Below are 23,075 nucleotides of genomic sequence, written 5' to 3' on the forward strand. Positions count from 1 at the left end.
GCTGGACAAGCCCTTCTTTCTTGGGATTCCTGTCACTCTTCCAAAACACGATTAGGAATCGACACGCCCAAGTGAACTTGGGTTCGTGGGACCTCAACAAGCAAAAAAATTTCTGTGATTCTTGTGGTTCTTTCCTTGAGTGATACAGAACATTGCCAAAGCTCTGATACCAATGTAATGGTGCAGCGGAAGTGAATGTTGAACTTTGCTCAAGATGAGTGCTCCGAATTGTGCTCAAGGTTCCTTTTACTTACGGAAGGAAGAGCCTTCCGTTCCTTTAGTGAGAGAGTGCAATGGACACAAACAAAGTGGTGAACACTGTGAATGAAAGTGCATGAGACTGAGAGATAGAGAGAGAAGAGAATACGACACCAGAGACGTAAAACCCTCCTCCGAAAGCCCCGCTCTCTATGGCGAGAGCGGTCTACTATTGATTGCACCAATCTCTACAGTGCTTGGACTTGCCGACGATGTTGACGATGATGAGGACGACGACGAGACGGGCTGAAATCTGGAAACTCTAATGGCTGAAATCTGCAAATCTTGTACCTGCTGCTGAATTCTGACTGTATGTCGGCGACAATGTCGATGACGACGATGCGATGACGACGCGCTGAAAACGCAGATGCTGAAGTCTGCGTTTTCCTGGCTGAAACTGTAAACCTTGCGGAAACTGACCGTGCGGCGAGGAACTGCTGCGGGAAGGTGAGATCTGCGAGGTTCCGGACTTGATCTGCGGTGTCTAAGGGCTGAAACCTGAAAACGCTGGTGGTTCTTGATGTTCCGTCGCGATGATCTGCAAAAATGCTGAGGTTGTGATGCAAACCAAAAACGCTAGGGCTGAAATTGTCTTCTGTGTCGCCGGATGTTCTGCAAATGCAAAACACTAGGCTGATCTGCTGTGTCGTGTTGACGCGGGGCTGATCTGGTATGCACAAATCGCCAAGGCTGGTCTTGTAGATGAAAAACGCTAGGGTTGTCCTGCTGATGCAGAAAACTCTAGGCCTCTTGGGTTCTGCTGAGAAGTTACCTGTTGAGCGAGTGCTCCTGCTCCTGCTGCCTCTTCTGCCAGAAAGTGCTAGCGCTAGGTTTCTATTTCTACAAACTTAGCAAAATTGCCCTACCTACTTTCCAACAAAAGTCACTTAAAAATAATAAGTGAAAAATGTCAAAAATAGGGTAAACAGGCCTATGCACTGTAAAAATGCTTCTGATGGGATCTGATTGGACTCTGATGGTCATGCTGTGTGCAACCAGAGGATATGCATCTAATCTAAGTGTCTGGACATGCACGGTTTGCGAACAGACTCACAAAAGTGCTAGATCACTTCCTATTCTAGACTGATTAGACTGAACTGAACCCTGATCATGCTGTAGCTTGTCCACGGACACATAGGGTTGGATGTATCATGTGACAAGGCTTTGTAGAAGTCTCAAGAATGGCAAGGAGAAGAAAGCTAAGTATGTGATACTATGGGCCCTTCAAGATTTCTAAAAAGATCCTCAAACAACGACAAGCTATGGAGTTGCATGACAACAGAAGGACGAGGTGAAGAAAGAAGACTTCATTTTGGCCCTAAAAAGCCTTAAAAACATGAATTTTGACACTTTCGTGTGTTGCAGAGGCCTCTAAAAATGTCTTAAACGGATGAGAATTTGGATATGAGGTACAAGACAAAGTCGATCCTCTCGACAAGCCCTACGCATTGACACGAATGGATTTTGATTCCAACAATTATGAAAAATTAGGGTTTTTGCAGCATGTCAAAATTATATTTTGGGTGCTTTTGCAGATAATAGGTAGTAGGATGGAGGGGCATGGAATTACAAGCATGGGAGATGGAAAACCGACGAGAAGAACCACCTGTTTGAATTTTGACTAATGTTCAAGAATGTTGTTTGCAAATTGTGTGGAATAGGTTATATCCGTTTTGAACTTGTTTTTGTGCTGATTGAATTCGTTTGATTTTGGTTTCAATGCTGGTTGATTACCTCTGGATGATGTAGAGTTCGGTCTGGAGAGCACCCGATTGTATTTGGGACCTCTAAATGACGCAAGATGTGGTTTGGGGAGCGTTTAGTTGTAGATAGAAACCTCTAAAAGATGGAAATGTGTGAATGATGCTGGCTGCGGTCTGGGGAGTGTTTGTTTGTATATGGAACCCTTTGAACTACATAGACTTCGGTCTAAGGAGCGTATTTGGATGTCTTTAATTTTTTTGTTTGCACATGTGAATCTGTTCATCTGTAAAGAATTTTGTGAAGCATATGAATCTGGTGCATCAATAGTTTTAATTTCGATGAAATTTGCTTGGGTATGTGAGCCTAGTTCATCGAGACGCCTCTTGAAAGGACCAACGTGGTTTGGGTGTGATGGCTAATATTGCTACATTGGAATATCAAGAGCTCCGATGCGGATGAGGTGACTGGATGAAAATCTGATCGTGGAATTGTATGGTGTAATGCATGCTAGATGTTTGGCAAGAATGGAGTAAAGGCAGTGTCTGCTAAAGAATCAGATTGAGTTTTGCAGTTCTAACTGCAGACGACCACTCTTCTTCCAAGATGGGTATGTCACAAGTTGGTGGGGTGGCATGACCCCATGGGGGCTATGTCACAAGTTGGTGATGTGGCATGACCCTTAGGGGGTTAGAACATTAAAAAAACCTGGCAATGACAAAACCGACCGGATTGAAGCAACCCTAAAAAATGATGACGTGGCTAGCAGTACGGACGCCCGAAAAAAGCGCCGCGAAACGTGGAAGTGTACGGATGGGCCGGAAATCGTGGAAAAGCTTCTTGGGCGCCAGCTTTTGGCAAAGTGCCTTTGAGAGCACATTTTTTCATAGCAGATGCTTTCTCGAGGCCAGGGGCCTTCAAAATATGGGCCTTGGGGGTTCACTTTGGCATTTTCACGTGCGCGGAAGCAGAGGCAGAGCTCCCTGGCAGTTGTACCGTGTGAAGCACTATAAAAGAAATACCGAAAGGGGCGCTAGGGCTTTGGAGCTGATGCTAGTGGGACTCGTCTCTTCTCGCTCTGTCCAATCCACTTGAAGTGCTAAAAGTCTGTTCTTTTCAGTTGGCATGAATGAATCTTGAGTCTGGTTCCTGCCTTCCCAGAAGTGGCGTAATAAGTGCACACTGAGTAAAATCCAAAAACGCTTGTTTGACTACTAAGTGATCATATATACCACTGAACGAAATAACATTTGAAATAACCTTCAGTGTCTGAAAAATAATCGTGCTGGAGGCACCTTCATTCAAGGGTCCATTGTGTGCGGGAAGAAACATCAATGGGATCTATTGTGAAGGGATAATCTCACCCAAGAATATCATGCCATGTGTCTCACAGGTATGCAGAGATGAGCATTGCTGCAATATATCATCAAGCATCGACGTGTCACTGATGCATGGCACTCAGAGAAGGGTTATTACCGAATAGGTTGATGTCTTATAGAAGCCATGTCCACCCTTTTACTCATTCAAATTAAGCTCTGAACGCTATATACCGAGGGCTAGCGGATTACATTACAAGGATTGGTTCAAGTAACTAGGAATTATTCTTTTCAAATGGAACAGGAGCCCTAGCATTTTGACGGATTTAAATGTTGTGCTTGCAAATTTGTATGCATTGTAATTACTAGCATCATTAAGGTGGACTGTGCTGTATATCTTCACAATATAGAGAGTTGTGTGGGCAGGTACGTTCTTTAGCAGCGGAGTCAGACAGAGCTTTCAATGCTGGACCCTTAGAAGAAAGTTTTTATCAAAGTGGAGTCTTAACCAATGCAGAAGCAAACTTTGAAGCAAATAGGGTTGATAGAGTCAATGGTTTGGAAGGCAACGAGGAGATGCATTCATTGGGGAGACGTTATCATAACCATCTGGATTGGTTTTCTGTTGATCTAGATGGGGAACATTCTGCCATGGATGGAAGAATTTTGGAAGAGCATACAGAGTACGTTGTTCAGGCAATCCACAGGGTAACGCTCTTTTACTCAAAGAACTTGTCTGTTGGGTGATCACTTTTATAAACTCTTATGTTTCAGTTGAAGTTTTTGCTATTGAGTTTCAGTCCTTTGTTCAAGATTTTGGATAGATATAAAGAATCTTTGGAAGCGAGATCCAAGGACAGAGCCGATCTTGCCACTACAGTGCCAAAAAGCGTGATCCTTGTTGGACATTCCATGGGAGGATTTGTTGCTCGAGCAGCAGTAGTGCACTCAGGCTTGAGAAAGGGTGCAGTGCAAACAGTGGTCACACTTTCAAGTCCCCACTTGTAGGTTTTTTTCAGCAACTACAAAATAGACATTGTGAGAGCATTTAGAATGGGGAATTTGGGTAGCTTTTTAGTGCGTTCTCTTTGAATCTGGACTCTTTCATTTGCGTAAAGAGTGCTTTCAGCTGTTTGAGGCCCTTTATGTGTTGATGAAATGCCGGAGCTTTGTCTGGTCCAGACACCTCTATGTGTATTTTTGCTTCTAATTTCTGCTTTAGTATATTGTTATCATAATCATAACTTCGGATAACCAGATGCGTTTTCTATGCTTGTCAGGTCACCTCCAGTTGCAATGCAACCTTCTCTGGGGTATTATTTCTCTCGTGTCAACAGGGCTTGGAGAAGGGGTTATTCTTCTTCAAAGCGTCCAGGATGGAGAGGCTCAACATCGACTTTATCTCTTTCTCATGTTGTTGTTGTGTCCATACTTGGGGGATCTCGAGATTACCAGGTTCTACATGTGACCTAATGTTTAACATCTTTTATACCGATACTGGTTCTTGCAAGTTAATAAAGTACTGAAACCATACATGCATAAATACAAGTTTTATAAGCTGCAGCAACTGAAAATTACAAGGCTGAATGGTTTAGCAACCATTAGGATGATCGGTTGATTAATTTCCCAGTGTCAAAATGATTACACAGCTAAGAGCAGGCAATGTTGACCAAAGGACTATAAGTTTGCAAAGATCTCATAAGTACCAGAGCACATTTATCTGTTTAGGAGGTCATCTAACCAGGTTACTACATGTTCAGGCCTCACATCTGGTTTTTTAGCTTGTCCATGAACTCTAGAGATACCTTTCCTTGCGAGCCTCATAGAAGATTTTTTGAGATAGTTTAATGTAAATGTGCTGTTTAGAATTGGTGAAGTTCAGAATATTTGTAAATTTCACATTGTTTCTTTGGTTCGTGAGTATGCTGGCACTGTTATTGTCAAAAACTTGCGTTCTTCATGTAATGGATTCTTTGATTTGAGCTCAAGGCTGTTGTATTCAGCAATTTGAAGTTGTGGAAAAACAACTTCAAATTCCTGCAGGAACATATAGAATGTGGATTTTTTTTTTTTTTTTTCAATGTATGTTTGTTGGCAGGTGCGATCAAAAATGGCATCACTGGATGGCTTAGTACCTTCAACTCGTGGCTTGACTATTGAAACTCCTGGAATGTTGAATGTGTGGTTGGGAATGGAGCATCAAAGCATTCTTTGGTGCAATCAGTTAGTTGTTCAGGTGACACACTTCATTAGGAATTAAATGGCTCTTTAGTTAATGTAGTAGTTTTAGAGGCATTATCCCTCCTTGCATGTTTCTTACACAAACTTGTTTTAGCAGGTGTCTCACACATTGTTGCAGTTGATAGACAAAAAATCTGGCCAACCCTTCTCCAGCCCTTCCAAGAGGCTTGCAACTTTTGTAACAAGTCTTCGAAGTCCCCTTCCACAATTGTTTGGCTGGATGAGCAAGAATGAGCTCTCTGAAATGAATCAACTTGCACACAAGCCTGCTACAGGTATGTGTGAGATACCCATGTTTAAATTATGAGACCTCAATCTCATTTGAAGTGATATATTTTAGTTCTAGCAGTTTCTGTCACTGAGGAAGATTTCAGTCCACATTCGTGTTCAAAATCAATAAAGTGGTCTGATGAAAGCCATGAAAAGGACCTTTTTATCGAGACTTATACTGTAACAATCTTAGCAATGGATGGAAGAAGGCGTTGGCTAGACATCAAAAAACTGGTATGTTTGGACTTAAGCAGAATGAGCATGTAATCTGCTTCTTTCGCTTGACATGAATTTGCCTTCAGAGAAATGTTGAGGGCTCAGGGTGATTGTACTGTAGGGATCAGATGGAAGAGATCACTTTGTTCTTGTAACAAATTTGGTGCCTTGTTTGGGAATAAGGGTGCATCTTTGGCCTGAACGAGGAGCAAACGAAGGTTCTTCAGTTAATCAGAGGGTGGTAGAAGTGACGAAGAAGATGGTGCAGCTACCAGCAGGCCCAGCACCACGACAGGTAACTAAGTTTCTGTTATTGTTCAACTGGCTTTCTCGAATCAAGTTTCCACACTGCCCTTCCAGTAATGCTCATAATGTGCTTCTTTGGGTCTGTAGATCGAACCTGGGGGTCAAACTGAGCAAGCTCCTCCTTCTGGAATCCTTCGCCTCTCTTCTGAAGAATTACAAGGATTTCGATTTATGACAGTGACTGTTGCTCCACGACCAGTAATGTCCTTCTCCTTGTTTGTGTAGTGTAGATTTTCTCGAATTCATATATTTTTTACAGGTAGTGCACTATGGTGAAAACCACACTGCCTTGTGCCAGAGTGTGTGAGCATCTAGTGTCGTGGTATAGGATGTGGCCACCTATACCACAATCTCAAATGGAGCTTCTCCTGTGGAAGAGTGGATTGTGTTGATACATGCAAACTCCATGAGTAGAAGATACCTATCCCATTCTGATTGGTGATCTGAGCCATAAGACTTCAGCAACTCCAAGACTTCGTAATCTTTGACTGACCATGGAAAAATGAAGAGAACCCCTTAATTTTCAAAAAGGGATCGCCAAAGCAAACTGGTCATCCGTAGGTCTTTGTCTGAGGCAATCAATTAGGCATGCCATGGTATTTGAAAACGTGAGCCAAAACAACTTTGCCAACAGTCTGATTGCCTTCTTGGCTGTCACAAAATGAGTCTGCTTCAGGAACTGGGCTACAATGGTCTAGATCCCTTCATGCCCAATCTTTGTTGCGGGAAGATATAAAATGAAAGCCATAGCCATACTGCCCATGGCCATAGGCAATGGTTGTAGCAAGCCTGGTGCTTTATGAAGATCATGCCATGCAAGTCCGAACGAAAATCTCCACATCTGCCTTCGGCAGATGCAAGTAAGATTCAATTGCCTTGAGAGGTGGTTGATGACATTTTTTCAAATACCTTCTCTCTCAACTTTCAAGGGTGTCTGCCTCCCCCCTCCCTTGCCCTGCCCTGCCCTGCCGGTTTCCACCCTTGTTTCCTATTCTTGCCTGTTCCTAGTTCTTTGTTCCATGTGCCTTGCCATGGTTTTGATTATAGTCAGCCACCTTGTATATACTATATATAGCCCAAAAAGAGTTGGGGACAATAAGCAGCTCTGCTTAGCACAAATGGTGCCAGCAATGCTATTTAATGATATTACGTGACTATGGACTTTACAGCCACCTGTTCATTGAAAGCATAGATCCCAGGACCCATATCACCTCTAATGGCACTCCTAGCAATATAAACCTGTGAATGGCATTTACCGCAGAAATCCCTGCAGCAATATTCTCATCCACCTCTACCCCTGTGCAACATTTGAGAGTGCAAAGATGTGGTCCACTGTGGAGAAGTTAGGCGTGCTGCCTGATAGTGGCTTGTCCTGGTGTGAGAAGACACCATACATACCCAATTCAGCCTCAAATACTGCTTTATAAATCCTGGCCTACATGTGACTGATCATGATAGTCCAGTAGTGAGCTGTGTCTAGTCGATTCTGACTTATATGCAAGGGGATTATGGTACACATGGTCCTGCTGTCAGGGAATCCCTCTGCCAAAACCCTGCTAACAGTTAAAACAGGTGTGCAAAAGATGGTGCAAGGGCACATGCAGCATATTTGCTGTAGTCATATGTGATGGATTGATCGCCTATGCTGTAGATCTCAGACTGCATTTGTGAAGAACTAAGGGTTAAGGGAAAAGGCTTAGCAGGCTATGGTATAGGTGGCTGATTTGGTATGTGATATTGTTTCTCAACTTCTCACACCATACTGCTCACGATACGCACACACATGGCAATAAACAATGGGCAGACATATCCATCCACTCCTTTAAGCTAAGATACTTATTTTTTATTGGATGCTTTGTTATCACCCTCACAGACTCAATTGGTCGAGGTGAGCAGGCACCACAGGCTGTCCACAAGCATTATTCCACAATTGGTAAAGTTGTTTGCTACCTTGCAGATATTATCTGGGCGGCCTCCTCCTGCTGCCTCTATGGCTGTTGGACAATTTTACCGGCCAAATGAAGGAAGAGTCATTCTTTCTCCCTTGTGGATCACATCTACAATACTCAGACATAAGGTACATATACAATTACTTTCAGGTTCTTTGAGACTGGCAAGGTTTTAGTATTCTCACGGCACAAGCGTGTGTGCAGGATGTCCAACTTGTGGAGAATCATCCACTTCTGTTCAATTTAACGCTCTCTGTTAGCACAGGTGTATTACCATTGAACATGGAGATAAAAACTGCAAGCTGTGGAATAAGAAATTCAGTTTTTGCAAACGAGGAGCCTGGTGATCACGAGCATACTGGTAAGCTATACTTGAACTTTCAGTTGTTTTTATTAGGCATGAGGTATAGTGGTTATTGTCTGGGTTTTCCATGTAGTTATTATAGTGATCACCAATAAAATATACTTACTGTAAAAGCGGAAGTTGACATTGGATGCCGGTGGTTAATACATGTTGAAGGTCGGTTATGCAGTAAGAGTTGAGAACGTTCTTGTTATTATTAGTGAAATATTAGGCAGGAATTGCTACATGGTTCAAAGCCTAGTTGCAGTGAGTTTTTTAAGGCTATACTGCAGTAATAGAGAAAATTGTGTGTGTTTCATGGACAACAATTTCTTTAAAATTCCTACCTTTCAATTACCCAAGCTGAGGTACAGGGTGAATGAGTGAGAATCTTACACTATTAAAGGAAAGCTTTCGTATATATCTAGAAGTACGGAGCATTCTACCATCCTTTGTGGGGATGCATTCAAGTTTTTTGGAAGATGGCTTTAGAGGTTCTAGGTGTTGAGGAGAGAACCATGTAGGGAAACTGTATAGATAGGTGTTGGAGTTGTGTGAAGATTGCACTTACTAAACCATGCATTCAAAGCGTACCCTATTGACATTCTTACTGAAGAAGGACATGGCAGAGTCTAGACTATGTGACAATGATTTCTAATTGTAGTAGTAGTACTATAGTGCAAATTGTGAATTTCAGCCATTGTTTATGAACCAATGCAGGTCTGTGCAAACTCCGATGCTTTCCTCCTGTTGCACTTGTTTGGGATTCATTGACTGGAGTTGCTGTTATCCCCAATTTTTTTGCTGAAACCATAGCAGTCGACTCATCTCCTGCATTGTGGAGTACTCGCCGCGGATCTAGGGAGAGCACTGTCATTATATTGGTAATCTTAGGATTGCATAGGCATTTGCATTTAAAAATTGATAAAAATGGTAATATAGCAGCTTTTTACGTACTGTGCAGGTAGACCCCCATTGTGCTTACAATATCCGAATGAGTGTGTCACTTCCAGCAGCTGCAACGCGTTTTCTACTTATACATGGTTTGCAGGTTTGTGAGTGTAAAACCTCTTGCACTAAATCTTAATCAAATGAATAGGAGCTGCCATCATGTTGTGTGATTGCTTGTGTGTAGATGTATGCATTATACAAAGCTATTAATTTTCTATATTGAAGCCGTTATATTTTTCAACAAATGATGTGTTCTAAGCTCCAACAAAGACTAAGGTCACACAATTATTTTCCCACACAAGCTGAAACTTTCATCTCATTAATTTGGCAAAAGTACCCCCATGATTGTCACTTTTGAGTGTAGACGCACATTGTTTGGTTAGTGACCCACACACGGTCACGTGCGTGCGCGTGCACGTACACACACATTTTGACTTTTTGAAGAAAAGGCCAACTCTTAAGAAAACAGGCATCTTTCTCGGAGATGATCTCACCCTCTCGTAGATTGCTCATATGCAAGAAGTAATGCCGGAGATTAGAGCGGTAAGGGAAAAAGGCAAGATTGCCTTTTACCGAGATGGCAGAGCGGTAATATTGGAGCGACGCTCCACATGACGGTACGAGACCTATGGGACCACACTCAAAGTTGCCACCTGGAACTGTAATGGATCCATGCGCCTATGGGTGCTTTTGAGGATAGTTTTACTGGAAGGGACATCATCTTCTACTCTGAGACACATCAGGCCCTTGGGCAATCTATGCCTCACATCAGTAGATACAAATGGGAGATAGCTTGCAGACAGGAGACACGATCAGAGCACAGAGGGCGGGGATCAGGGGGAGTGGCAGTGTTATTTAGAGAGGAGTTGCAGCCATTGATACATATAGCCCACAGGGATGAGCAGGCTAGGTACATGTGGGTGAGATTGAGAGCAAAGACAGGGAGATATCTTTACATTGCTATTTGCTACTTTCCCTCGAGCACGTCAGTCTATGCATCACCCAGAGGCCAGTCCCCCTTTTCTATTTTGGATGATGACGTATGGTAGTTCTCTAGAGATGGTGACATTATCATTCTAGGGGACTTTAATGCTAGGACTGCCCATCACCAGACAATCTTCAGAGGAGATGCTGAGAGAATTGGATGTTGTAGAGACGGGCCTGTCCAGACTGTCACAGGATGTGGAACATACTGAGTATGGACGACACTTGATAGACATGGGAACTGCACATGGATTGGCCATCTTGAATGGCCTACAGAGATTTCCCGCTGCGGGAGGTTTTACATGCTTCCTCACAGACATGGAGTCAGCACAATGGATTATGTCATGGCGCAGCCGAGCGTCATCTCTAGTATCCAGGATCTTACGGTTGGACCCAGACCTGTTGGGGTGGCAGTGGATCATGCCCTTATGTCGATGACCATCTCTTTTCAGTTTAATGTAGCACACAGTCCATGGGCAACAACACCTATTCGCTACACCTTCATGCGGGAGATGGACTCTGTATATATAGATGGGATCTACAGACGGTTGTGCACTGAGGAGCCAGGGGGACCTCTGGAGGAGCTTACTACTATACTGACACATACATTACATGAGGCAGCAAAAGAGGCATACCCTCACACCTAGCCTGAGCATAAACGCCATTATGGGAGCATGTCTCAGAACACTTGGTATAATGAGGAATGCCGCCAGACTAGAGCTAGCCTCAGAGGGAAGTGCTTTTGAGGGACTTCACTCACAGACAGTCACAGAGAGAATTCCGACACCTGGTGCGGTGGAAGAAGAGGGCATTTTTGGCTCTACTAGAGCAAGATCTCTACCAGCTATTCTTGAGTCAGGACTCGCATGAGGCATGGCGGCTCTTTCATGAGCTGTCTCCCCCCTTGCCATTACCTCTACAGAGACTTGGGGTCAATACGCATCATCTTTGTACACAGTTTCTGGACAGCCGCCCCTTCCCTCCCCCCCCCCCCCCCCCCCCCCCCCCCCCCCCCCCCCCCGATCCATGCCCATACACGTGCTTTTTTCACCGTTGAGATGGTGAAGAAGGCCATTGATAGGATGAGGATTGGGAGAGCATATGATCATGATGGCCTGGTGGCTGAGCATTTCATGCATGCCAGAGATCTACTAGTAGAGCTTCTTAACTGTGCCATGTGTGAGGGCTTGCCCGATACTTGGAGCCTATCTACCATTGTACCTATCTTCAAGTCTTAAGACCCTATGGAGACTGGGAATTATTGCACTGGCACTGTTGTACGCACACTGGCACGGTTGTATGCATCCATTCTTGAGCAACAGCTCAATAGATGGGCAGAGAGGAAGAGGATGCGTGTAGCCGGGCAAGCATGGGTTCAGGAGAGGCTTTTCTACTCTTGACCATATCTTGACACTTAGAGCCATCATTGAGGAGGGCAGATCACACGGGAGACGGATCTATTGTAGCTTTGTGGACTTCCGCAAAGCATTTGACACAGTACCCAAAGCTAGATTGATACGCAGATTACAGGAGATGGGAGTACCCACAGAGCTCATTTGGGGGATCAAGGCATTATATAGGTCAGTAGTGGGGCATGTACGCACCTTAGAGGGTCTATCTACACCCGTTCACTCCACTATTGGGGTGAAGCAGGGCTGCCCGCTCTCTCCTACTCTATTCGGTATGTATGTGGATGAGGTTGCTGACTACATTGAGAGCGATGGTGATAGAGGTGCACAGCTTGCAAGGACATGGTTTCCACTATTGTTATATGCTGATGATATTGTGTTGATCTCCGACTCCCCGGAGGGGATGCAACATCATTTGGATGCTTTTCATAGGTTTGCCCACGAAAGTGGTTTGTCTGTCAACCTTGGTAAAACCAAGGTTATGGTGTTTAATACCGCCCCACAGTGGATTAGGAGATCAGCACCTACATTCACGTACGGATAGGAGACAGTGGAGTATATAGATGCTTACACTTACCTTGAAGTGGTTTTTAGCGGAGCAACATTTTCATTAAGGAGGGCAGCAGAATTAGATTGACTAGAGCCCATGCAGCATTGGGTAGATTGGAGAGGATGTGTTGGCAGGTTCAGCTTCAGGAGCCTCGGACGAAGCTCTGGCTCTTTGACACTTTGGTGGCTTTTGCATCACTCTATGGAGCTGAGATATGGGGACCTTCATTGGATCATCAGGGGAGGTCGGGTCGCACTCATGGATGCGGGGACATGGAGAAACCTCTGGTCTCTATGATCTCACGGCCTATTAGAGCCAAGGCTTCAGTACTGCCATTATCTGAGCAGAGCTAGCGGCCCCCCCACTGGTGGTGAGGCACTCACCAGATCAGTCTTCTTCATACACCGCATGTGGGAACTTCCCAGAGACAGATATGCCTGCCTTGCACTTGAGTCCTCTCCATAGTTAGCCATGCAGGGAGATACCGCATGCTGGTATGGCTAGATGACATCATGGTTTCAGGCGCATGGGTTCAACATAGACAAACTGCCACCCTTCTAGTACTCACTGAATGCACCATCTCTCACTCTTACACAGTCCGAGATCACCTCCAGGACATGACTCAGCTAGACACCAAGAAAACATGGATACAGCCAGCACATGAGCTAGGCACGAAGATGGCTTTCTACAGAGAGTACCTCTACTAGCTCATGGAGGACGGTTTTGTGACGAGACCCAGATACATGGACACCCACGTGTCTCATGGGATACGATGTGTGTCACAAGCGGGAGCGTAAAGAAGTATAGAATATACTTGGATAAATAGAATTTATCACTTATTATTGAAGCCAGAGGATAGATAGAGAGAGAGATAGAGAGTGAGAAGAACGACACAGTACTGGGACTAGAAGATGGGCTGGTCCCCCCCTCCTAATAGTATCTTTATTACTGAGGAGAAGTCTATACAAGCACTTGAACCGAACGTATTACCACGTTCGTTCTAGAATAAGACTTGATGGTTCCCGGAAGCCTTAGGTTCCGATTCCTAGGGCAAAACCCTATTCCAAGGAACTTCCGTTCCTTATTCCAAATCCTTGAGAACCAAGGTTCTTGTCTCTGGATCTCACCTTCCAGACTCAAGGCATGACATACCTGCAACTCTCTTTTCCAACTTTGTTTCCAGAGTCCTCTTCCCGCAGAACAACTTTGATTTCCCGGACACGAAGTCCTTACTTGGGAATCCCAACTTCCGGATCACAACTTGAGAGACTACCTCTCTCCGATCCGTGGATCTACTTCCTAAACTCGGGTACGAAACCCTTGGGTTGATCTGGCTCTAGTTCCTCAAAGCGCTTTTCTCCTGCAGAGGCTCATGCCTTCCTCTGCTCCTACTCCCTCACGAAGAGGAAGTACACCTGCAATCAAATACTCAGAGATCATAACATGAAAATCGTTACCTTCAAAGTCTCGACGCTCGAAACGCAACTGTCATGTGACACATCCCAACCCTATGTGTCCGTGGACAAGTTATACCACATCACGGTTCAGTCAGTTCAGTCAAGTTTAGATTAGCAGTGATCTGGCACTTTTGTGAGTCTATTCGTAGACCGTGCATGCCCAGTCACTTAGCATAGATGCATATCCTCCGGTTGCACACAGCATGATTATCGGAATTCCCATGAGAATCCATTAGCATCAGTTAGGGGAATTTTCCAGTGCATTTAGCCTATTTCCTATTTATTGGTATTTTCACTTATTATTTTTAAGTGACTTTCCAACAAAAGTAGGTAGGGCAATTTTGCTAAGTTAATATATAAGCAAACCCAAGTTAGCACTTTCTAGCAGAAGATGCAGCAAGAGCTTCCCGCTCAAGAGTCAACTTCTCAGCAGTACCCCCCCCCTCAGCACGAAGCCTCGCCATACCTCCCATCCCCTTGGCGTTTTTCACAGATCATCCCTCGCCTTTAAGTCCTCCCCCTTCTGGCGACGGTCCCACCTGCAGATCAGCTCAAGACCTAGCGTTTTGGCTTGCAAAAACACTACACAACCAGCCAGCGTTTTCTTCACAAAAACGCCAGCCCATTTTGCAGATTTCAGCGTTTTTGCTTTGCAGAGTCAGATCAGCCTCACATGCATCAGATACACCAGTGTTTTAGGATTGCAGATACAAATCAGTCTAGTGTTTTGGTGAAGGCCAGATTCAGCCAGCGTTTTGTGTTTTCAGCCCTAAGCCACTGCAGACCACAGTGTTTTCAGCCTCATGCATAGTAGCAGAACCACCCCAAGACGGTTGCAGATGCTCCCCCATTTTCAGCCATAAAAACGCAGCCATTTTCAGCCACCGAAATAGCCCCGAAATTCAGCGATTAGAAGATCTCAGATTTCAGCCATCAAGTCGTCGTCGTCACCACCGTCGTCGTCATTGGCATAGTCCAAGTTGCATCAGTCCATTGCATTCGCATTGTACACCTTTGTGCAATCAAAGTAGATCACTCTCGGCGACGAGAGTGGGGCCTTTGGAGGAGGGTTTTACAACCTCTCGGGTGTCGTATCTCGTCTCTCTCCTTCTCTCAGTCTCATTCACTTGCACGCACAATATCCACTCACTTTGTTCGTGATCATAGCACTCTCCATAAGACGGAAAGCTCTCTCTTTCCCTAAGAACTAAAAGGAACCTTGAGCAAATAAAGATCACTAATCTTGAGAAAAAACAACATTCATTCCGCTGCACCTTACATTGGTATCAGAGCTTTGGAAGTGTTCTGCATTACTTAAGGAAAGAACCACAAGAACCACAAGAATTTCTTTTGCTTGTTGCGATCGCATGAACCCAAGTTTACTTGGGCGTGGCGATTCCTAATCGTGTTTTGTCGAAGAGTGACAGGAATCCCAAGAAATAAGGGCTTGTCCAGCCTCCCCTTGTGTCTCTTTTCACTCATTGAGAGCGGACCGTGCACTTAGCGGACGGCCAATGGATGTGAGGTGGGAAAAAGCAACCTTGGTGTGAGCGCAAGGCCGCCAAGGGGTGCGTCCGCAGAAAGGAGTAGAACTCGGGTGAAGAGAAGATCCTTCTCCAACGCGATTTGCAAGCGAAAGAAACCCTCAAGAACCCAAGACCCTCAAGACTCAAGAACCTGAGGAACATCAAGAACCCAAGATTCTCACGAATCAAGGACCTCAAGAACCTCAAGACCCTCAAGAACCCAAGTTCCTCGCGAGCTGAAGACCCCAAGATCATAGTGCATGGTCGTCACCCGAAGCCGAATGGATACTTCGCATACAGGTGATGAGCATGAGAGAGGCGCCAAAGACTCGTCCCCACCCGGAGATGATTTCTTCAACTCTCCCCCTTCGCCATCTACGCCACCAAGTGCACCAGACCCTATGGAGGCAATGGTCAAGTAGATGATGGCCATGATGGACAGACAGGAAGACAAGCGCCTTGCTTTAGAACGTGAGCGCCTTGCTCAGGACTGTGAGCGCGACGACAGAATTGCAAGAATGGCCGCAGACCAAGCAGCCAAGGACCGTGAGCGTGACGACAGAATTGCAAGAATGGCCGCAGACCAAGCAACCAAGGACTGCGAGCGCGACGAAAGAAATGCAAGACTTGCCGCACAACAAGAAGAAAATCGACTTGCTCTCGAACGCGAGCGCGCTGAACGAAATGAACGAAAAGCAGAAAAGGAGGCCGAGCGTGAAGCTCAAAGGGAGCTTCGCAATCAAGAATTTATTGCCAAAATCCTAGCCTCGAAGACCGAACCACCCAAAGATCGTGGGAGTTCGTCAAGTGGTGCAAGCCACGACGCGGATTCCAACCATCCAGTTACAGAAAAGTTGACTTTCAGTAAGTATGACGGTAAGATGGATGCTACAATTATTCATTCTTGGTTGCATCAATTTAATGCTTATTTTGCGTCAACTAAGAAGACAGGAAATAGCAAAGTTTTGACGGTAGCTATGTACCTTGCCGGTGATGCCATCAATTGGTACCACTCATGGCAAGAGGCATAGCTAGCCGCGCACCTAGAGGCAGCCGACGATTTCACGCCTCTCTTTTAGTTGGGCTGATTTCCAAGACAAGCTCAAGGCGCGGTTTATGCCACCTCAGTACCTTCCACGATTGAAGACGATTGGCGCGCTCTCAAGCAAAATGGTATGCCGGTTATGTCTTTTTCTAATCGTGTTTTGCAGCTAGGCACTCAATTACGCATGTCGGATGAAGAGCGCAAAGAGGCTTTTCTCTTTGGATTGGACCAGTATATAAAGTACGATGTCGAGGTACTCGATCCAATCGTTCTCAACAAGGCGGTAGCGATTGCTCTCGCACAAGAGATGAAGCACAACAAGGGAAAGCCTAAGGAGAACAAGACTTCCACAAGTACCTCGCAAAATCCTCAGAACGGTAAGAATGATAACTTTTCTAACCAATCTTCCAACAGTATCTCAACAAAGAATTCTTCCAATGAATCTAAGGGTAAGGCTAACACAATTGCTAAACCTAAGCTTACTCCATATGAAAAAGTAGCACAAGGAATTGTAGGAGGATACATCACTTCGGAAGAACAAAGCACGTATTCGAAGGAAGGTCGTTGCTTTCATTGTCACATTAAGGGTCACATAAAAAGAACATGTCCTAAGCTTGAATCGAATGAATCTAAAGAACACACAGCACCCACTACATCTGTCAATGCAATGAATGATAACACGGGTGTGCCCAAAGTTTCTCAGGACCCTCCCATTGATGATTCTCTCATTAAATGTTATGGTCGTACGTCGGGGCACCGTTTTGTCATATTGTTTGACCTAGGTAGTATGCATGATGTGATCAGTCCCTCTCTTGTTGAGAGAGCCCGCCTCGAAGTTAGTCCGAGATCTCCTATCGAGGTCTCTGGCTTTCGTCCTGGTATGGATGCTCTCATCACGAAGGAGTGCCTTGATGTGTTGTTTGCAATTCAACAGACTGTCTTCACTAGAAGATTTGTTGTTTCTCCTCTCTCAGGATGTGATATGATTTTAGGCATGAAATGGTTTCGTGAAATAAACCCTCTCGTTGATTGGGAGGCTAGCACTTTAACTCTCAATGCCAAAAGTGATTCTCCTATTGTCTTTCATGGAGTGGACACTGCTCCTTCTCCATCTCTCATTGCTAATATGCAGGACAAGGTTGAAAGGATTCGAGATAAGGAGACTCTTTCAGTCTCTTTTTCTCCACAGCATGACACACAGAACTTGCATGATTATGAGAAGCATGATGATTTGAATGATAATGATTTGCATGATGATTTGGATGAAAAAGACAAGCATGATGAATTGCATGAAGATGATGTGATTGTTCACAAGGATGATGTGTTAGTGGATGCTTTTTTCTAGCGAAGCTAACCTCGTTGCAGAGTCGATCAATCATGAAGGATCGATCTTGGCTCTCGAGCCTAGGTCCCAAGAACCCCTTCAAGAAGAACCGATCTTGGCTCTCGAGCCTTGGTCCAAAGAACCATCACAGGAAGTATTGTGTGTTCGCATGATTGATATGCACGCATTGTTCGAGTGTTTCATTCGTGAAGGTTTCCTGTATTTTAGTCAGCATCGTTATGTGATCCCTTTTCCTAGGCATGACATATTGTATGTTGAGCACGTTTCTCTCATGGATGAGCACGAATGTATGCGGATTGTTCATGAAAAGCTGAAAAGTTTGTATGTAAGGGAGTCACATTCCATGTCTCTTCGTTGGCATGACACAGTTTCCGAAAGAGCACATGGTAGTATGAGCACCAAGCATAGGCATTTCCATTGTGATTTGCCACAATTGATTGATTTCGATCAAACAGACACGATTCGATCTCATTGTTTGTATCTGTTTGATGAACGGGTTGTCACTCCGTCTATTTGTTCATCTACATTGCATGCACAGTCTTTAGAGAAGACAAGATTTTTTTCCTTCACTTTACATGGAATGGGTATGTTCATGGTTTTGTGTTGGAGACGGTTTCAGGAATTTTCAGCCATGGAGATTCTTGAAGACGAAGGAAGACGAAGTTGAAGCATCAAAGGAGCCACAGAAGACTTTGAGTCGCTTTCGGCGCGTCCCAAAGAAGCAAGCGTTGCAGACCTTTATGAAGTTCAAGTACCGTACGACCCACACATCAGAGTGGGCTGGCGAAGAGTCCCTTCCAGGATTCCGGATGCTATTGGCGATCTCCCTCGACGCCATACAGTTCGGTACCAGTACCTCACTTTAAAAAGGAGGGGATGTCACGTGACACATCTCAACCCTATGTGTCCGTGGACAAGTTATACCACAGCAGGGTTCAGTCAGTTCAATCAAGTTTAGATTAGCAGTGATCTGGCACTTTTGTGAGTCTATTTGTAGACCGTGCATGCCCAGTCACTTAGCATAGATGCATATCCTCCGGTTGCACGCAGCATGATCATCGGAATTCCCATGAGAATCCATTAGCATCAGTTAGGGGAATTTTTCAGTGCATTTAGCCTATTTCCTATTTATTGGTATTTTCACTTATTATTTTTTAGTGACTTTCCAACAAAAGTAGGTAGGGCAATTTTGCTAAGTTAATATATAAGCAAACCCAAGTTAGCACTTTCTGGCAGAAGAGGCAGCAGGAGCTTCCCGCTCAACAGGAAACTTCTCTGGAGTACCCCCCCCCTCAGCACGTAGCCTCACCATACCTCCCATCCCCTTGGCGTTTTTCACAGATCATCCCTCGCCTTTAAGTCCTCCCCCTTCTGGCGATAGTCCCACCTGCAGATCAGCCCAAGACCTAGTGTTTTGGCTTGCAAAAACACTACACAACCAGCCAGCGTTTTCTTCAGAAAAACGCTAGCCTACTTTGCAGATTTCAGCGTTTTTGCTTTGCAGAGTCGGATCAGCCTCACATGCATCAGATACACCAGCGTTTTAGGATTGCAGATACAAATCAGCCTAGCGTTTTGGTGAAGGCCAGATTCAGCCAGCGTTTTGTGTTTTCAGCCCTAAGCCACTTCAGACCACAGTGTTTTCAGCCTCATGCACAGTAGCAGAACCACCCCAAGACGGTTGCAGATGCTCCCCCATTTTCAGCTATAAAAACGCAGCCAAAACAGTCATTTTCAGCCACCGAAACAGCCCCGAAATTCAACGATTAGAAGATCTCAGATTTCAGCCATCAAGTCGTCGTCATCACCACCGTCGTCGTCATCGGCATAGTCCAAGTTGCATCAGTCCATTGCATTCGCATTGTACACCTTTGTGCAATCAAAGTAGACCACTCTCGCCGACGAGAGTGGAGCCTTCGGAGGAGGGTTTTACAACCTCTCGGGTGTCGTATCTCTTCTCTCTCCTTCTCTCAGTCTCATTTACTTGCACGCACAATATCCACTCACTTTGTTCGTGATCAGAGCACTCTCCATAAGACGGAAAGCTCTCTCTTTCCCTAAGAACGAAAAGGAACCTTGAGCAAATAAAGATCACTAATCTTGAAAAGAAACAACATTCATTCCGCTACACCTTACAGCAACTCGGTTTTTGAAAAGCAATTCCCTGGAAGAGATCTCTACATAGAAATCCTCTCTTTCAATCCTTCACACAAAAGAGGTGTGTTCTCGGGTTCCTTCTCGTAAATCAGCCATGTCTACGACGTTTATGGGCTGAAAATAGAGAAAAACAGCAGCTTGTCGCGATGGAAACACGCTCCGTAGCCACTTCTTCGCGAGGGAACTCACGCACTGGGTCTTAGCGACATCGGGTACACTTGGGACAGTCATGGGCATCACCGGCAAACGTCTTCTTTGCGGGTGAACTCTGCAGCAGCATCTCCTTCTTGCAAAAATCGATCCTCCCCCCTGAGTGTGAGGGCATGTGATGCTTTTATATCTCCTGACCACGGCACGAGTAGTTGCTCGCGTAGAGATCGCGGCCGTTTTTTTTTTGTTTTTTGTTGCGCTGCTCTGCTTGAAAAAGAGAGAGAGAAAACGCTGACTGATCTGTTGCCTTATTTATCAGATGGCTGCCCACTTATTAAGTGGGCGGCCGACATATTTTAAAAATAGTCCGAATTTACGCAAAAACTCAATAAAACCTTATAAGTTAAAAACAATGCTTTCATAGCACTTCCGAGGCGTCTCTGGATGCAATCACATGCACAGTTGCAATGCAGACATAGACTTCCTCGGGAAAGCATTTGCTTTTCCGAAAAGCAATCCCGCTTTCTCAAAAAGCATTTGTTTTTCCTCAAAGTTTCCTCTGAACCCATCTTCATTCAAGTGATTGCTTTTCCTTGTGCACAATTCTAACCCAGTTCGTTACCCACCTTGTGACGCATCAAGAATACCCATCACCCAGTCCTTTCCTACCGAACTTACGGTACAATCTCCTTCACGATGCTCTATGTCACCTAGCCTATGATGCATCAGAGATGTCCGTTCCCGGATGGTTGGATACTTCTTCCCAATGCTCCCTGTCACCCATCCGATGTGATGCATCAGAAGTACTTGTTCTTGGTGGACTTACAGATATTCCCGTTCACAGTGCTGCCGTCATTACTTTGAATGACGCACTAGGAATACTCTGTACTCGGATGTCTCCAGTGAAAAACCCTCTCACTCAAAATTCCAATAATTCATTTAGAATTATTTTTCTTGGTGTTCGAAGCGAGAAAACCCTCACTTATAAATGCAATAATTCATTTAGAATTATTTTCCTGTCAGATAAAGCCAATTTAGCAACAATGTGCTATTGGCCAAATATACACGTCTTCACACAGATACAGTGGAGTACCGCTAGAGGCCAGGATATGCCCCTTGTGTGACATGGAGCCTGAGACAGGGTTGCACTACACATGCCGCTGCCCCGTCTACTACGAGATACGAGGGCGTTGCCATTGCTTGTTCAGAGAGGGTTTTAGACCACTCTCCAGAGTCATGGGGTACGAAGATCAGAGATGCCTGGGTTTGTTTTTGCTCGAGCTGCGTAGACACAGGGAGAGCCTGATGAGAGGAGAGACTAGCCAATCTCAGAGACGGATAACAAATTTCTTTAGAAGAGACACTGGACAACCGGAGGAGTTACTACCACAACAAAGCTCACGTTTGTCTTACACCAGAGGCAAATCCAGACCGCAGAGGACTACACAACATCGACGGAGGCTGCATTAGAAGATTCGAGTCACTTTGGCAAGGCATGCACGCCGCCCGGTCAGACTACTGACCATGGAGGATATTGATGAGATCCGCCAGCAACCGATATTGGATCTACTGTGATTTAGCTATTTAGCTATCCCACCCAGCTGCTTAGTTCACATCAAGCGGCTTAGGTTCCATAGTATATTTATTTTTTTATGTTATGTTGTTATTGCTATTATTTTTGTTACTCTGACTTTGTATCAGATCAACCACATTGTAACTTTCTGGTCTCATAGGTCACTTTGGCCTTTTGAAGACGTTAATATAACATTTCATTTCATTTCATTTCATCTCTCTCTCTCTCTCACACACACACACACACACACACACGGCCCCCTTCCCGCTCCCTCTCTCTATCGCGCGTTCTCTCTCTCTCTCTCTCTCTCTCTCTCTCTCTCTCTCTCTCTCTCTCTCTCTCTCTCTATCGCACGTTCTCTCCCTCTCTCTATCGCGATGAGTCTATCGCACGTTTTCTCTCTCTCTCTCTCTCTCTCTCTCTCTATCGTGACGAGTCTATCGTGTTGTTTCTCTCTCTCTCTCTCTCTCTCTCTCTCTCTCTCTCTCTATCGCTCTCTCTTTTTAACCTTTTAACCTTTCAACCCCTTAACCTTTAACTTTTTAAGCTTTTAATTTTTTAATGTACTAACTTTTTAACCCCGTTTTTAACTCTATCGTACTGCCTCTCTCTCTCTCTCTCTCTCTCTCCCCCGCCCCCGCCCCTTTTTAACTTTTGCGCCCCATAGGTCATTATGGCCATTTGAGGACGTTAGTATAACATTTCATTTCATTTCTACCCCCCCCCCCCCCCCCCCCCCCCCCCCCCCCCCCCCCCCCCCCCCTCCTTCACTTTTGTTTTCGAGGCACACACACACACACACACACACACACACAAAGTTGAACATATTGAGGGCACCGGGCCACACCGCCTCGGGCTTTGCCGCTTGTCGCGATCGCCATCAGTGTGCACACGTACGTCCAGTGCCGCGCCCGTTGCTAGAGTGGGTGCACACGCTCATCTAACCCCCTTGCGGATGGCGATCAAACATGAGGAAGACGAACGAAAAAGCAGACCCCTAGAGGATGCCATTCGAAAATGCAAAGAGGAAATGACGGAGACCATCACCAAGATGAACCGCAATCTTTGGGGCACAATAAACATTCTCGAAGGACGTGTGCTGATCCAAGAGAGCAAGATAAGCACGCTGGAAGACCGAGTGACGACCCAAGAGGAAGAGATCACGTCACTCAAGAAAGAACTCGCCGAAGCCCGATCAAGAAACACACTGGAAGAGGGCGAACTGCAACCCTCAGTAATTGAAGAAATCAACACGATCAAGGAACAAGTACGGGCCATCAAAGAGGGAGAAGAACAGCACAAAGAAATGACGACATCTTGGGTGGATG

At 45.1% G+C, this 23,075-nt stretch overlaps 1 protein-coding gene across 4 annotated transcripts in view; it reads left to right on the plus strand.

The window, feature by feature from the left end:
- LOC147461761 (phosphatidylinositol deacylase) overlaps positions 1-23,075 on the plus strand; it is a 79,630-nt gene that overhangs the window by 27,323 nt on the left and 29,232 nt on the right. For 2 of the 4 annotated variants that reach the window (XM_086509217.1, XM_086509220.1), the window contains exons 2-13: positions 3,702-3,983; positions 4,089-4,279; positions 4,556-4,730; positions 5,374-5,511; positions 5,614-5,791; positions 5,857-6,020; positions 6,124-6,297; positions 6,396-6,506; positions 8,266-8,385; positions 8,462-8,618; positions 9,321-9,484; positions 9,565-9,651. In XM_086509217.1, the coding sequence (XP_086365343.1) occupies positions 3,702-3,983; positions 4,089-4,279; positions 4,556-4,730; positions 5,374-5,511; positions 5,614-5,791; positions 5,857-6,020; positions 6,124-6,297; positions 6,396-6,506; positions 8,266-8,385; positions 8,462-8,618; positions 9,321-9,484; positions 9,565-9,651 (1,941 nt within the window). The remainder of the gene's footprint in view (positions 1-3,701; positions 3,984-4,088; positions 4,280-4,555; positions 4,731-5,373; positions 5,512-5,613; positions 5,792-5,856; positions 6,021-6,123; positions 6,298-6,395; positions 6,507-8,265; positions 8,386-8,461; positions 8,619-9,320; positions 9,485-9,564; positions 9,652-23,075) is intronic. The other 2 variants (XM_086509218.1, XM_086509221.1) reach the window with 1 other exon arrangement.

The sequence above is a fragment of the Adiantum capillus-veneris genome, chromosome 3, assembly GCF_014529385.1.
Source record: "Adiantum capillus-veneris isolate H3 chromosome 3, ASM1452938v2, whole genome shotgun sequence".
Classification (NCBI taxonomy): Eukaryota; Viridiplantae; Streptophyta; class Polypodiopsida; order Polypodiales; family Pteridaceae; genus Adiantum; species Adiantum capillus-veneris.